The sequence below is a fragment of the Thalia democratica genome, chromosome 9 (assembly GCF_965202585.1).
Source record: "Thalia democratica chromosome 9, ktThaDemo2.hap1.1, whole genome shotgun sequence".
Taxonomy (NCBI): domain Eukaryota; kingdom Metazoa; phylum Chordata; class Thaliacea; order Salpida; family Salpidae; genus Thalia; species Thalia democratica.
The window spans coordinates 18,175,155-18,192,970 of NC_139173.1; the positions used below are offsets into that span (position 1 = coordinate 18,175,155).

At 30.4% G+C, this 17,816-nt stretch overlaps 1 protein-coding gene across 1 annotated transcript; it reads right to left on the bottom strand.

Moving 5' to 3' along the window:
• Positions 1 to 1,763: 1,763 nt before the first annotated feature.
• Positions 1,764 to 17,725, bottom strand: LOC145844525 (alkaline phosphatase-like). Its single transcript, XM_082951924.1, has 9 exons — positions 17,474 to 17,725; positions 16,492 to 16,724; positions 15,981 to 16,155; positions 12,063 to 12,238; positions 11,468 to 11,672; positions 10,281 to 10,424; positions 8,640 to 8,966; positions 8,074 to 8,218; positions 1,764 to 2,162 (listed from the first exon to the last, which is right to left on the bottom strand). The coding sequence occupies exons 1-9, from the start codon at positions 17,709 to 17,711 to the stop codon at positions 1,961 to 1,963; spliced, it is 1,845 nt and encodes a 614-aa protein (XP_082808050.1). The 5' UTR covers positions 17,712 to 17,725; the 3' UTR covers positions 1,764 to 1,960.
• Between the last annotated feature and the right edge of the window lie 91 nt (positions 17,726 to 17,816).

Below are 17,816 nucleotides of genomic sequence, written 5' to 3' on the forward strand. Positions count from 1 at the left end.
TTATCCTAAATACACTTTTCTAATAGAAATAGTGTCAAAGGTTTTTAAACTTTGTAAAAATGAAACTTTATTGAAAAAAAGATCGCTACAAAGTCAATACTTTGTTGATTAATTTTTAAGTAAAGTATTTTGTCGCTTGAGTTCACCTAAAAAAATCCAAACTGTATCGGCTGTGAAAACTTAGCAAAATCCTTGCCATTATACCAGAAACTCTCTAATACTGATTTTTAAGCTTTAAGTGTGTGTCAACTTGATATATTTTTTTAAATCATAACTTGTTTGTTATAATTTAGCCATAATTTTCCTACTTAGTTTTAAATAGTAACATTAGAATTTTAACAAGTTAACTGTTTATTAGCTGACCAAAAAAGCGATCAGACATTTTGTCCAAGGACCTGGTGCACGACGAAACATTTCGGTTATCGAGTCATACACCACGGATACACTTTAATGTCTTAAAGTTAAAAACTTTGTCAATGAAAACAAAAGTTAAACCTTAAAAAGTAATACTGGAATCTCAGTTTTATTTTATAATTTTCAAAAGAGTACGATAGAATTCATAACTAAGCTACAAACTTCTATTAATGTTTGAATTTTTATATTTTCAGTTTAAGCCTGTTAATACCGTTCGTTGTTTTAAGTTAATTTATTTTACAGAATTATGCACAGTTTTTTATTTAATACTTCTTTTGTTTAAAAGTTTAAATTAAGTATTAAATAAAAAATTGTGCATAAATCTGTCTTCGAGCTAATACTTTATGTATAAATGTTTATAGATATTTATTAGCTACTAAGTTTAACTTGATCAGTTTATTACCAACATCTAAAAAAAAAAAAAAAATTGTCATGTTAAGTTTATAAAAAGAGTAATTAAAAATAACTCACAGTTATTAAAATTAAAAATTTTGGAATTTTTATTGTTAGAAATCGAACAGTCGTGCACCAAGCATACCGATGTCCTAACTTAAGATATACTTTTGATATTAGGATACAGTAAAACATATATATGTACACTTCAATAACTTATATAAATTGTAAACTTTAAGTTGTAGTATAAATAATATATTTTTATTTCATTTGTTTATATTTTTTTACAGTGTATTTTAACTAGGTTAAATTTTATTCGTGCAGAGTTATAAAATGAATTTGAAAACTAACTTTTAATTTGAGGAACTAAAGTTTCTTTAAAACATAGAATTTTATTTAACTACTGCTTAAATGGTAATTAAATATCTTCAAATTATATATTTTTTACTTTTTGAACCTTTTTAAGTTTCGGAAAATTTAACACTTACACTAAGAATTTTTTCAGCGTTTTATAGGTTTTTAATAGTAAACCATAAAATAAAAGTTAACACAAAAATTTAAAGAAACTTATTTTTTAAAATTACGCAGTAAAAGTAAATTAGAGTGTACATTGTTTATTTTGAAATGTATACTTAAACAACAAATACGATTAAGTAGTTATTTTAACTTTCCATACATACAACGACATTCTTTGGTAACTGTTGATGTTATACTTAAGTTACTTTATTTTTTAATACTTACTTATAATAATATTTTATTTATTCAAATTAGTACTTGATTTCTTTTTGATATTTTTGAAAGTTCTGTTAAAAAATAATAATTCAAGTGCAAATTAGCAAGTCTATTTATTACTAGATTTCAGTTGAAGAAAATCCAACTCTATCAAATGTTAATGTAACAGTAAACTAAGTAACTGTTGTAATTAAAAACTCTGTTAGTTATTTTTTAACAAGATTTCAAATTTTTACACAAAGTGTATAGTTTTGATTGCATATATTTTAAACATAAATAACTGTTGCTAAAAAATAACTTATTAAAGTTTATCTTAATGCTTTTATTGACTATACAGTTCAAAAAAAGAAACACAATTAAATTAGTTTCGGGTTAAACAAACAACCTTGCAAAATAATTAAAAGCTTTTTTAAGATGTAAGTTATTTGCTTAGTCGCATTCTTATAAAGATAAATGAAAATACACTGGATGCAAAGAATGCAATTTCTAGGCCAAACATAGCGTTCAAGGCGTTTTCTGTTTGCTGATAGTTCAAACTATAACCCAAAAATTCAACGTAGTTCTCATTTATAGTTTGCTGCTCTTCGCACAATTCTGTGTATCCACCGACGCATGATGCATATCTGAGTGAAATTTTGAAGTTCAAAAAAACTTTTTATTCAATTTTTTTTTTTACTTACATTTGATAAATTACAAAAAACACATATTATTTTTAATTATAATTTTGGTATTAATATATAGTAGTAAAAGAATTGTTGTAGTTAAAAAAAAAATAAATAAATAATAAATATTTGTTATTAAAAAATTATATAGATAAGATTTATTTTTAAATTTTTTGTAAGTATCAATTTTTTTAGTATTTATGAGTTGAATTTTGAATACTGTTTTAAAGATTTCATAAGTTAATTTTTCAATAAAAAATATTCTACAAAGTTTATTTGAAATAGCTTTTTCATAAGGTGTATTTTTTTATAATTTTTAGATAGTAATTTATCGTTAAAAGCTAATAAATTTTAGGATTCATTAATACTACAAATAACAGCACCTTTCGTCTTTAGAAAAAGATGAAAAATCCATCGAAAACTAGTAAAAGTATATAAAGGTTAAATTTAGTAGAATTTTTACTAAACGATCTACTAGTTTTACAAAATGTATATAAAAATTTAAATTATGCAAGCCTGTAGTTTATTTTAATCCAAATAATCTTGTCTTAAAATTAAACTTTTCAACCAGTCGTAAGAATCGTAAATAGTTATTGTATATAAAAACATTAATAAGTAAAATAATATTATAGTCGTGATCTTATGCAAAAGTTAACTAAATAAATATATCTTTCTTTGTTGAGTTTATTTACAAACTAATTAAAAGAATGATAAAATCTGTACAAGAAAACATAATGAAAGCTAGGTAAATACTTATACATCTCCCCCAAGATTTTATCACCAAGGAGATGAAACGACACGTCTAGCTAACAAAACAAATTATTTACAAAATTGCAAACTTAAATACCGTTTTCTGTGCTAACATCAACGAAACAACACTCAAAACGAACGTAAATCACTAAAATGTTACAATAAACATAGTTACAATTTGTACAAAAACATTAATTTTAACAACAGTTTAAACAGGTTTGTATGTACCGCTTTCGGCATCATAAATCTTTCTCCAGGTTCTTACACGACCGGAACGACGCAGTTCATTTTCTGGAAATACTCCATCGTCATTAAAATTTCTTTCAAATACCCTAGATTTATCATTAGGGTCCAAACGAGACAATACACCATTTTTCTGATTTGTAGAGGATTGGTTTTCATCAGTGCAATTTGAGTCCTCAGGTGAAAGGAAGGTAGCTGGTTTCGCTTTGCAAATTTTGTCAAAGTTATCTCCAGCTTTGAAACGTATTCCTTTATGGGAGCGCACACAATCAAAACTTTCCTTGGAATCTTTTCTCTCATAGTTGCCAGAAAAAACCAACTTCTGCGTTGGTATGTTTGCTTTTCTAAGATAAGGGATACTGTTTTGAGATTTGCAAACAGGAGGATTAAATTTTCTTAAAAACTTTCGATTTCGTACAGTTAAGCGACCTGATCCATCAATCTTGACAACATACTGATGATAGTCTTTTAGTTCTACTATTACACCACTTTTCCCCCACTTGTTAGGGAAGTTACCTGCTTGATTCTGTATCATGACATGATCACCGCAATTCAATGGTGGCAACAATCTTGTGTGCTCACTTAAATTCTCGAGAGACTTAACATAACGAGACCTAAGAGCTTCTTCCTTTTTACTCCATGCGTTACGCCAAATGTTTAAGATCTGCGGGTTATTGTAAGCCATAATACTCTTCCTGAGGTAAGGCAAGGAGTCCTTTAAATTTCTTCCAAGAAGGATCTGTGCAGGTGATAGTTTGCATCCTGGATCAGGCGTGTTTCTCTGCGTAAGTAAAGCTTGTACCATTTTGTCATTATTTAGTTCACCATTTGAACCAACATTCTCCATTAACAATCGCTTAGAAGCCTTTACTGCTAATTCCGCCCTACCGTTTGACACTGGATGATATGCAGATGACATATGATGGTGTATACCCCATCGTTTCAGAAAATCTTTGGTAACTTTTGCAGAAAACTCTGGACCTCCATCAGAAGATATTTCAACTGGAACACCAAAAGTCACAAAAATACGACGCAAAGCTTTACACAGCCCTTTTGAACCAGAATCATTTGTACCCAATTTGATTCTTTGTTGTTCTGTCCATCCTGAAAGTCTGTCGGCAGCTACAAAATAATACCAACCTTTGAACTGAAAATAATCACAAACAATTGACTCAAAAGGAACCTTTGGAATCAATGGTTCAATTGGAGGTAGGCGAGGATTGCTTGGTGCAATTAAGTTGCAACTATTGCAATTTTCCCGACAGCCTTGAATGTCATTTGTTATTCCCGGCCAATAAACAATCGATTTTGCTCGCTCGTTCATTGCAGTGACTCCTTGATGAGCAGAATGCAACACTCTTAAAACCTCTTTTCTTAATGATGGAGGAATAACAATTCTATACACATCATCCTTAAGTATACTGCTAGGTGATAGAAACTTATTATGATCAAGTTCTCGTTTACGATCACCACACATAATGACCCCATCCATCATAAACAAAGAATAGCGAACTATCCAAAACTCATGCAATTCTAATGGTAGGTGGTCTTTGGTCTCTGGAAAACCAGCTTGAACATAATGAATAAGCTTCATCATTTGTTTATCTTTTAAAGTTTCTTCTTTAACTCGGTCAAAAGTCACAGCTTGAAAATTGTCACCTACTTGATTACTTGCAATGATACACTCACTGTCTGGCAAACGTATTCCAGCTAAAATTTCAGAAGCACTTATCTCAACTTCATCTTTTGTTTTGTGTACGGTAACCACTGGATGACGTGACATTGCATCTGGAGCAAGGTGTAGTTTACCAGGTTTATGTAGAATCTTGAATCGCCATAAAAGACTTCTCTGCTTTAACCGGAAAAGGCGGGGGTTTGCAATTTCATCAAGTGTTCTGTCTCCAAATAATTTAACCAGTGGTTTGTGATCAGTCAGAACCAACAAATTATCACATCCTTGTGTGAAATACCGTGATTGCTCAAGTGCCCATACAATTGCAAGGTTTTCTCCCTCTACCGCAGCATAACGTGATTCAGAAGGTCTAAGAAAGCGAGAGCCTGCTAAAACAATACGCCATCCGGTTTGACAACATCCTGGCACAGCAGACTTACAAGAGCAATGTTTCTGCGACAAAAAGTAACCAATACCAGTTGTAGACCAGTCTGGCTGTATACAAGTGGGCTTTCCCAAATCAAAAATTTGTATTCCATTTGTTATGGCTGCAACTATAGCTTCTCTTGATTTGTAGAATGTATCATCTAGCTCATCATTCCAGTAAAATTTAGTTTTTGGACTTAATAATGGCTTAAACACAATCATCAAAGAAGTCAATTGGTTGTAGTGTGAAACTTGGTGCACTAAACCAAACCATGATCGCACATCTGTTATTGACTTTGGTATAGGAAAATCTCTAATAGCATTTATGAACTTTTCTTGTGGCTTAATTTCAGATTTCGTAATAGTAAAGCCAGCAAAGTCTATTTCTTTTTGTGCAAATTGAAACTTTTCAGGATTGAGTACAACTCCATTTTTTCCCATTAAATCTAAATAGTCAATCATACGCCACCAATGATCAGCCAACTTCTCATCCCATAAAACAGTGTCATCAACGCATTTTGTCTTTCTAGGTATATCTATTATGATTTCATCATACCTGCGCGTATATGCATCTCCACTTGCCAAATAACCTTGTGGTGCTACTTTGTAGTAGTACCTCCCCCATGGAGTGAGAAATGTTGTGAGATGATGATCTTCTGGACGAAGTGGTACTGAATGAAACCCATTCCATGCATCGGTCACACTTTTCCAGGTGTTTGCAGGAATTTCACATACTTGAATGAATGGAGGCTTTACATGATGTGTTTCTCGTACACAATACTTATTTAAAGGTGAAAGGTCAACAACTCTTCTACAGCTACCATCAGCTTTAGCAACCACAACCATACGATGTACCCAAGTAGACGGAACACCAACTGGAGTCTTACCAAGCACACCTAATCGAGTATCCCTATCTAAAGTTTCTTTTACTTCATTTTCCCAATGTTTTGGAATTGGGGAAGCAGTTGATATTGCTTTTGGAATGGCATCTGGGTCAATATGAATTTTCAAAGGTGGACCTGTCATTTCTGGAAGTAATTGGTGAGTACATTTATTAAATGTAGATGATGCGTACCTATCTAAAAGCCATTCTCTCATCTTTTGATTGTTTGCAGGAATGCAAGCAAATGGCAACTCCTTTGGCCTATCAGGGGGAGGAGTTCTAGGTATACAATCACAAGTTTGCAGTTCTTCATGGACAGTGCAGGATTCAATGGTCGCACCAATACGAGGAAAATCATGATTTATTATGCCAAGTGTTATGCAGGCATTTCTTGATTGGAAAAACCTGTCAGTACATGGGCTTATATATACCATTTCTTTTGCAACATGAACTTTACCTTGTACATCTTTAGCCATTAATTCCATAAATATAGCACCAGTTATTTTGATCTGTTCTCTGTTGGCCGCTAACATTTTCCTTTTAACTGGTATAAGACTTGACTTCTTAAAACCATGTTTGAGGTAACTATTAAGGTCCCATAAGCATGACTGAGCACCCGTATCTGTAACGACATTAATTTTGCAATAATTTTGTCTAGGGCATTTTATATTCATCTGAGTGTATGCTTGTTCATCAATAGAAGCTTTTAATTGAATTGTTGGATGTTTCAGTGACACTGATGCTTTCCATCCATTCAAACAATCAAAGACGTAATGATCAAGTTTTACTACATTATCATTAACATCAACTGACTGATCAAAATTTAGTGTATATGATCCACCAACTAGAAGTGCATTCGTCTCATCTGCACAATTGTTGTCACCATGATAAACTTTTTTCCTGGATTTAATCCAGCATTGCTTACATGTAGAACACTCAATATACTTGTTATTTTTCCTGCTCCAAATAAATTTTGTAGATGTTTTACTACATATATTACAAGTTATTTTACCACTTGGTCGTTTTGTAATTTTCCTAAAGGATTTGTACGAGGAAACTGAGGCAGTAACAGCAGGTTGTGTCATTGCATCACGTGCCATCTCTTTTGCTTCAATAAAACCAATTGTCTCATTGACATCTTTCTCGTCTAAACTACCCCATCCTAACACCTCTTTGCGTATATCCTCATCAGCTAAACCGGTTACCATGACATCTTTAAGGATAATGTCTGTGAAATCTATCATTTGGTTACAGCCATCCTTTGGGCATTTACATAAGTACGAGCATGTACTAGCTTTTCCCTTTAAACGGGCAGCAAATGATCTCGTGTTTTCAGTCAAATCCTGTCTTGTACTAAGAAAGTCTGATCGTCGTACAACAACTGAAACAGGAATAACTGCAAGCTGCTTGATCATCCTTAAAAGCTCTTGCTCACTTAAATTTACTACATCATTATGTCCCTTCAAAATAGCATCGCCTAGATCTTCCTCACAGCACTGGTACAGTTGACGATGCTTTTCTCCTTCTGTCATTTCCATACTATCTTTAAAAATAGTCCACTTTTGCAAAAATATGTTCCAACCCTCTTCATTGCAGTCTCTCCCTATTCGAGGACGGTCCATTTTTGGAGGCTTTGGTTTTGAAGAATTTGCATTTATGTGAACGTTGTTGTGAATGATAAGTAAAGAAGCAGCTACAGAAGCATCAACGTCTGGTGTTTCATATGTGCAACACTCAAGAGGGCATTTAATCACAGGCATTGTAGATTCAATTCAGCAAGATTTTATCATAAATAAATATATCTTTCTTTGTTGAGTTTATTTACAAACTAATTAAAAGAATGATAAAATCTGTACAAGAAAACATAATGAAAGCTAGGTAAATACTTATACATTAACCTTGTAACATGAGCAATATAACTTTGTTGGTGTACAGAATGAAACAAGTGAGACATCGGACCGCTTGCCAAGATGGGAATATCATCTCCTCCATGCGTCTCGGAATCTAGAGGTACAGCACTTTGTTGCTGATAATCGACGTCACCTGTTAAAATTCCAGTTAATAAGTTCACTCATATCTGTATATATGTAAAGAGTTTATATAAAAAAGAAGCTTATAAAAACAAGCATTTTAGTTTAGTTGCTTTAATTCAACGTAACCTCTTATAAGATTTAATGGTTACAGCTAAGTTTTTAAAAGGTGTAAAACTAAATAAAATTTGTTTTTGATTTCTTTTATTGGAATTAATGTTGTTGTATGGATTCTGTTGAACTTAGTATAAAACTAAACATTACTTCATTAATAAAAAGTATTAAAAACTAATATGTTTTACGTCATTTGAATTGTTATATAGAACCCATGAGTTTAAACAACTAGTCGTATTTATTTAACAAAAATTAATTAGAATCAACTACGACCCTTAATAGTATTTGTAAGTAATATACAGTACTCATAAGCAACTAGCCTGCGATTTCAACAGTAATCTCTTCTCTGTTCGACTTAGTCTCTTGATCGGGACTTCCCTGCCATCCCTCACCGTTTCCGTACAGCATGCTCGTCCACGGCTTCCCGTCAAAAGCCGCGTCCGGGTCTTCATTGGTACCCGACAGGCCGAATATGGGGGTTCCCCTTCTCGGGTACCCGGCGAAGGTGAAAGTGTGGCCGTGGTCGGCGGTGACAATGATCAGAGTGTCCTCCTCTGAGGTCATCTCCCGCGCCCTGGCAATGGCCTGGTCGAACTGATGCACTTCGTTGATGGCGCGGTTCGCGTTCGCGCCGTGGTGAGCGTGATCTGATAGGTGTAAGTAGGTTCAGTTGAAAATAGATTAACAAAAATATTTAGCATATAAAAAAATGCACTGAAATATTTAAGAGTTGTGCATGTTTTTTTAGGTTTCGGGACTATTAAATACTTTTTCATGACTAACAAAGTATACTTAAATTAAGTTAAGCAATAGCTATTTGCTTATATTTTTGTTTAACTAGTAAGTGCATAAGCTTTAAAACGCACTGCACTACTATCAACAAAAGTTTCCGAGACAATATACGACCAGTTTCGTCTTCGTTAGACCTTACCAAGCTGGCATAGCTGATAGAAACGACTATAATAGTCTAATCAAGCGGGTTTAAGTACCTTAAGTAATAATTGAAAAACTTAAGGTCTAAGATATTTTCTGTTTCTATGCAAGATTGTAGATTATGCTCGTCTGATAGATCAATGAGCAGAAATTTTCGGTTTCAGAAAAGTTAAGTGTATTCGCCATCTTTCAGTAAGCACCAGACTTTAACGAACGACCATCAACAAAAGTTTTCGCGGAGGTAATAAATGGTGATGAAAATATCTTAGCCTTGCTAAAGATATCCGAAACATTGCATATAAATAAGAATTTTACCAAACATGTTAGGCAATGAAGTTATATTTTTCAAACTTGTGAAACTATTTCGCTAATTTTTTTGAAAACTTTATCATATATTAAATACTAAACTTGTAAATGAAATTCCTATAAGAGTTCTATATTCAAATAAGTGTAGTTTATATAGTTTTACCACAAGTACGTTTTATATTGAAACAAAATGCAAAATTATCTAGATTTAAAAATATCCTACTAATAATTTGTTTAACAAAACCTTTATACACTACTGCAATAAGTAGTATTCTTTAAATTATCTTAAAACCTTTTTTAAAGAAAAAAAAAATCAAAAGTATTACCGTGTTTTTTACATTTAAAATATTGATAGATCAAATTCAACATTTAATATTGTATGTTAGTAGACCATGCTTTTGTTTTGATTAACGCAAGTTTTGTTGATAAAAAACAGCATCGTAATCAACGTAACGTGTGTAAAACAAACTCAAAATACTGCGTACTGTTTGTTTACTCATGCTAGTGAACTCTATGTTTTAAGTTTTACAATAATTTAAATTTTTAAAAAGTATTACACAAAGTGTTTTAATAATCTTTTTTAATATTATTTTGCAATTCAAATGCTTTGTAAACTGTTTTTCGCTTCGTTACATCAAAAACCAATTTTAAAAACTTAGATACAGTTTTTTTGGTTTATATGTTTAATTCTTTTGTGAGTATAACACAAAAATTATTAAAACCTATCCTTCCTCCTTCAACGAGCAAGTAGAAGCCGTTTTCGTTTTTCTTGAGAACTTCTATTGCTTTTTCCGTCATCTCTGTTAAGCTAGGTTCATTATCCTTTCTATCTACTTCATATTCCATATCTCCAGGCTCGAACATACCTGTTTAATATATTTAAAGCAGCAAATAAGCTAGTTAAAAAATTAAGTACGAGCCTCATATAAATTATAAACAAATATAGTTGAATTATTTAAAATACAAGCTTACTTAAAGTTTAAATTATCATTCATGTGTATTGTTTGCTACAAAAGTTCTTACTGATTTAACAAAAATACAAACATAAAAAAATCTTTTGATTTTGTTATATTATTAATGTTTATTAGTTTACCAACTGTTTTAGGTTTAAGAATTAGACATTGAAAAACGTTTACTTTTACATGAAAATTATATCTAATCTTTTTTAAACTACTGTTAATATTAAAACTTAGCACTTTTGCTTAAAAATATATTGTTTTATAATGAATAATAAGAAAAGCAAAAATCAAAATTTGGTTACAAACGAACTTAAAACTTTAAAAGTATTTAGAAAACCTGACTTCGATAAGCACTTTTTTAATTTACTGTAAAAATAAACTTTAAAATCTAATTATTTACACTGTTAATTATTTACAATTTTCTTCCTTTTAATTTCCTTATAGGAATTAACAAAAAAAGAAAACTTGAATATATTTTTTAGTTTTAATATTATATGAGAAAATCTTTAAAAAATCGTTTTTTGATAGCTTGGTATACAGAACTAAAACAGTGTAGCATTATTTCATAAGAGAATATTCTTATTTTTATCTCAAGTTTTTAACATTTTTATTTTAGATATTTAATCTCACTTAAAAATTATAAGTTATAAAAAGTTAAATTTAAAAAAACATCACTTTTTAAAAGAAAATTTTGAATAAAAATTACTGTTTTAAGGAGTAAGTATGCATTATTCGATGAATACTTACTCCTTAAAAATAAATATTCGAAAGCCTCTTTAATTATCAACGTTAATCATCACTTATTATAAATTGCAAAAAAAATAACTTAATAACATAAAATTGGTATAAATATACAGTTTACTTTTATACTAGAAAACAGTCAAAGAATTTTCACAGTAGTACTTTCAAAGAATTTTTAGTACATAAAAAAATACTTCATTCAAGCTAACCCCACAAATGGTCGATGTCTGTTGGATCAACGTTATCAAACTGCTCTTTATTCCACACGTACTCAGCTTTTCTGTTCAGATTTATCATGTTTTCCCTCCATTTTTCGATCAAGTCCTGCCCGTCAGTTCGCCCGTTTTCTGTATCATACTCCTCGTCATTGGTCCCTTTTGGTCTAAAATACTTCCTCCCACCGCCCAAAAGAACCTAAAATTGATGCTTTATGTTCAATGAAACTAAAAAAGATACTTTATTAAAATGCCACTTTAATTTTTTATACATGTTGTTATATAACTATATGTGTTGACTATAAAATATTGCTCAATTTACTGATTAAAAAGCGTATTTAAATAATAATGAACGTGCTAACCTAATACTTTATTAGTGACCGGTTTCAGTAAAAAAAGTATTTGTTTGACAAGTTTAGATTTTTTCTCACCGAAACCGGTCACAAATAAAATAGTTAATTAACAAGCTTACCGTTGTTTTAAATGATTTAAATAAACTCAATGTATAAAATTTTGAAAAAGTTTGAATTGACTACTCTGACAGTCGTTTTACGGTAGTCTACAATCAATTGAAATAACTAAACACAACCTGAATTTTCGGAGATTCATTATAGAGTTGAAAGGCGATGTCGGTGCATCCGTTGGCTTTAGCTTCCTCTGTGAGGTCACTATCGTCGTACCAGTACCTGTAAGCGCTGTGAGCATAAGCACCACTGGGAGTGGCATGGTTCAACCGAGTAGTCGTCACTATACCAGTCGCCTTTCCTGTTTATCCATTGTACTTTGTTTGTTTGAACTAACACTTTTTTTGTACTTTTTTTTGTATTAACGTCATGGTTTTATTAATAAAGAATTAAAAGTAAAAATTAGTTAGTATTAAAAAAAAAACTTGTTTAAAACTTTTAAGTGCCTAAAACTATGTAGATACAACATAGACTTCTATTTTCATTAGTTCCACGTCGTATTAACTTAACGCACATGAAACTTCAGACAGTTTTAAAATTTAATTAAGACTACAAAATGTTAAATTTTATACTTTAGTAGAAAAACTAAGTATCGTTCAACAAATGCTGCATATAGTACACAAAATAAAGAGACAACACTATTTTAAAGATATTAGATAGTCTAGAAAAATAATTTTAAACTATAAGGCGGGGATTTTCTAGGAGAGTATTTTTACAACTAAAGAAAAATCAATTTAAAAGTCACAAAAACGAATACCCTTATAACCTTTAGTAAAATATTAACATTTATTAAAAGTCTTACTTTGATGTTGTTAAGTTCTACTAGAATAACATTAACACATTTAAACGAAGTCTTTGTTCGTATACGACATGTAAAAACTTGTTAATAACTTTTAAAAACTGTTATATAAAACAAAAGAAGTCAGAATATGTAAACATAAAAAGACTTTAACCTAGGAAAATTATTTTTGTACAAAAGAAATCAATTCTATGCACTTTACTGCGGTGCAAAGGTGTTTGCTTTGGAAAAAGTTGGTTTTGTTTAAACTTTATCATGTAAATGACATATTTTGCGGTTTTTTTATTAAATCCAAAACAAGCAAGAAAACTTACAACAAGTCAATCTAACGATAGTTTAAATAATAGATAAATATTTAACTAAAATTAAGATAAATTACAGCAAATATTGTAAAGTTCAAATATTTATACTTTAATAAGTTAAGCTCAAAAAATTAAGTTACTAAGTCTAATGTGACAAAAGACTTATTTTGTGTATTACTTACTATATACTTAGGCTGTTTTCAAGTTTGAAGCTACACTTCATTATACATCAAACATAAATAAAACTTTACAAAAAAAAACAGAAATACTATTTTTCTAGTTTTGTAAGTTTTAAAAGTAGATGAAATATTACAGTTTACTTTTATGTTTTTATATAAAGTATATAGTTATTTAACACCTTACTATTTTTTTCAAACGCAAGATATTTTGTGTTCTTATATAAAAAATGTATTGTAAATTAGTGATGTACCGGACTCACTATCCGGGTCCGGGTCCGGCCGGATATTGCCATTTTTGTCTGATATCCGGATCCGGCCGGATTCTAATTCGAAAAAAAAGTCCGGATCCGGTTCCGGCCGGATTATAATTTGAAAAAAAAGTCCGGGTCCGGTTCCGGCCGGATTCTAATTTGAAAAAAAAGTCCGGATCCGGGTCCGGCCGGATCCTAACAGAGATCCGGCCGGACCCGGATCTAGTTAGTAAAAAAGAGCATACTAAAAGTATTTTTTCAAAAACAAACCCTGTGAAAATTAATAAGAGTCATTTTCGTCAGTTAAAATTAAACACCTACCGTGATTGGCTCATTTTGTACACGTGACTAATTTACATTTGTTTACATTTAAACTATAAATAAACATTTCATGAAATGCAACTCTTTAAATATGTTGTAAAATTAAAAACTTTGAAATGAATACTTGCATTATTTATTGTATAAAGTTGAGCTCAGAGAATATTTAGAGTTAATACGGTTGAATGTACGAGCCAATGAGAATCATATGACGAAATGTTTCTAACTAAATACTGATGCAACAAAACATCAGAACATGACAGGCAGTTTATATGTAAGCAGTTAGTTAATTTGGTGTGTAGCTTGAAGCAACAAAATATCTTGAACGTTTTTGTGAATGCTTATTGTAAGTAGTGTTTTGTCCTAAAAGTGAATATTTCAACAGGTGTTTAATTGTTTAAATATATAAGCCAGGTTTAGAGTTTAACAGTTTATTAAAATTTTTACAGTTTCTTGTTTACTAAAAGTTGTATTTAATTTTTAGTTTATTGTTTTAAGTCTTTTGATATAGACATAAATAGCTTCCAGTTTTTAAAGTGTTACCAAAGTAATTAATAATTTTGTATATGCTAGTATTTCTTGTGTTTTATATAAAAGATTCATCACTCAAAACTGTCGTGTCTGATTATATATAGTAGTCTCAGTTAGAATTTAGTATTTGTTAGATATTAATTAAATAAGGTAGGATTTAATTATGATGGGTAGTACTAATAAGTTAAGTGTACCACAATCAGTCCACAACTTTACTACCAAATTGTAAACCTTTGCTAGCTGTTCTACTGATTATTAGATTAAAGTAATTTTTCATTTTTAAAAAACCTCATTCTGACTCAGGCTTGTTTATACTCACTCTAGCTAGTTTTATTGACTTAAACAGTGGCAACCCTGCTAGTTTGAAAATTTTTGGGAATTTTAGAAAATCTTGAACTGCCTCAGGCTAGTTTAGTTTTTTATAAAAACTCAGGCTAGTTTTCTTTTAGATTTTTAATTGTAAATAACACCTAAATTTGTAAAACTTGTGGCTAGCTGTTCTACTTATTATTAGATTAAAGTTCTTTTTTTTCAGTTTTTAAAAACCTCATTCTGACTCAGGCTAGTTTATTCTAGTGATGTACCGGACTCACTATCCGGGTCCGGCCGGATATTGCCATTTTTGTCTGATATCCGGATCCGGCCGGATTTTAATTTGAAAAAAAAAGTCCGGATCCGGTTCCGGCCGGACTCTAATTTGAAAAAAAAGTCCGGATCCGGTTCCGGCCGGATTTTAATTTGAAAAAAAAGTCCGGATCCGGTTCCGGCCGGATTCTAGTTTGAAAAAAAAGTCCGGATCCGGGTCCGGCCGGACCCGAAATTGTGGGTCCGGTACATCACTATTGTAAATGCATTAAAATTTCTATTGGTAATGTTAAACATACTTTAAATACTTTAGTTTTTAAAGAAACAACAACAACTTTAATTTAAAAACTCGTAGTCACTACTAAACTTTAAAAAAGTAATCAAACTTTTTAGTCAATTTATTTACATTGAAACTTATGGCATAACTTATGGTATAATAAAATGGTATAACTGACTTTCATAATTTATAGCTTTTTTTTTTAATTATCATGCTATTTACATAAGTGTAAACAAAAAATTCTAAATTATGGTAACTATGGAAGTCAGTGTTGTACCATGATGTTATATCATAAATTGTACCATAAGTTGCAAAGTAAATAAAATGACTAAACATTTTTTTTAAGTTTACCAATTTTATAATTTAAAAAACAAGAATGTGTATTATGCGATAAGTTCTAATGTAGATAAAATGATAAAAAGTATTCATCGAAGCTTATAACATTTTAAAGTCATAATGCTATCGCATTTTCATTTAATAATTAAAAACATATTAGAATAAAAAACATTGATCTTATATTTTTTTAAAGTTCGAGGCATATACACGCAAGTTTATAAAAAACACCTTTTAATTCAAAGCCATCTTTCTAACAAAAACCAATAAAGAGTTTTGTAAGTAATTCAAAATTTGACAAAGTATGTTTTGTACCTACGTCTTAAAATAAAGATATATGCAAGCGTGGAAAGTAATGCTAGTTTACATACTCAGCAATTCTTAACTATAAAATTTCAGATAAAGCTTTGAAATAGGTACACCAGTGCAACTCCTTTACATTTAAACTGAAAAAATTGCACATTTAACCTGCGTCATGAGAGTCCATCAAAACAGATTTGACTTCTTGACCTTTTGAACCTTCGCAGATGCCAGGAGTCACGGCGGCAGTGAGACCAACCACGCCCAGGTCTGTTTTCACTCCTGTCAAATATGCAGTTGCAGTCCCGGCCGAATCGGGAACTTGAGCATCAACATTGTACGTCTGTTGACAAAGTTTTATATGACTAAATAGATAAAACAAACAAATAAATTATCAATTTAGTTTGACTCAAAAAGTATTTAAGGTGTGACTAAATCATTAATATAATACGTAGTTTTTACTAAGTTCAAAACAGTATTTAAGCAATTGCAAAAAAGAGTTTTTTTCATTTAGTGAATACAACTCGTATAAAGTACAGCTTAGTGATATTAAAAACTAAGTAGTACAAGTAAGAGAAGCACAACTAAACTTTAATACCAAATTAATTACTTTAATAGTAGATGTTTTTAATTTTGATAGCTTTACAAACTTAACTTCAAATTTTTCTATAGCACTTACCCTAGAAAAGCCAAGATGAGTCGCCGTGTCCATTGACAACGTGGCTTCTGCCCCCAATTTACCTTCTTTTTGCCCCTTCAGTATGCGACCAGCGGTTATACTTGCAGTTGCCATTCCATCTCCAAGAAACACGATGACATTCTTGGCAACTTTTCTATCTTTTTTCTGAAGCTTTAGTGCAAGTTGTAGTTCGTCTTCTGCTTTTGTTTTCCAGTGGATCGCATCGAGCTCCTCTTTTAATTTAATTAGTTTTAAAAGGTTTATATACTTAAAATAATGACAACTAAAATCAAAGTTAGTTGTTTTAAATTTAAAATAATTTATATTATTTTTATTTTTCATTTTACTAATATTTTTTTTTAGTCCAATGTTTAAGTTGGCTATGACTTTGAAAACTTTTTTACCTTTTGTATTGTATATAAAAGTAATTCTTGTTATTTTACTTAAGAAATTAACTTTAACTACTAAATAAATTGAATGTTTATTTAAAAATTGAATATTAGTTATTAAAATAAACATAAGTTAGCTTAAAAAAGATTTTAGCATTTTAAATAAAAACTAAAAACAATGTTTATTATAAAAGTAAACAAGTATTTTAAAAAAAAAAAAAGCATAAAAAGCAAAAAAATGATATTTGGATGAAATGAATACTTTAACTTGTAATAAAAGGGTTCAACTAACATAAAACTAGACATAACCGTTTAAATAATTATTTCTGTATGAGAGGAAAAAATCAATACGAAAAGTGTTTTCTTAAAATTTGTAACTATATTAAAAAATTTACACACGAAAATAAATAATTATTTTTTTCCTTTATATTATACAAATGAAAATGCATCTAATTGCTACTTTTGACATAACTAAGCTCAAAATTTTTCTGGTCTTCTGAAAACCGTAAAATTCTTAATAAAACAACAATATATACAAAACTAACTTAACACCCTTTTATCTTATTTTATTTAAAATTCGATTGTACTCTAACCTTCATTAACTCTTACAGATTTTGTGGCACTGCAAGTATTTTCTGCGCAAGGGTCAGGGTGCATTTTTACATCTTTGTCAAGATCAAACTTCGGAGGAGGAGAAAGGTCCCTGAGAGTAACAGACTGTTTTCTTTCTTTTAAGGGATTCCGTTGTTTCAGGTTTCCATGGTACTCATCACCAAGAACAACAAGTACTAACAATGACCAACAAAAAACAGTTTTTTTCATTGTAATCATTTGTTAAAAAAGGTTATCTTGAAAAAAGGTTTTATATTATTATAAGTTATAACATGTATATAATTTTTAAGCGTTGAGTTAAACTATATTGTGTTTATATTAATA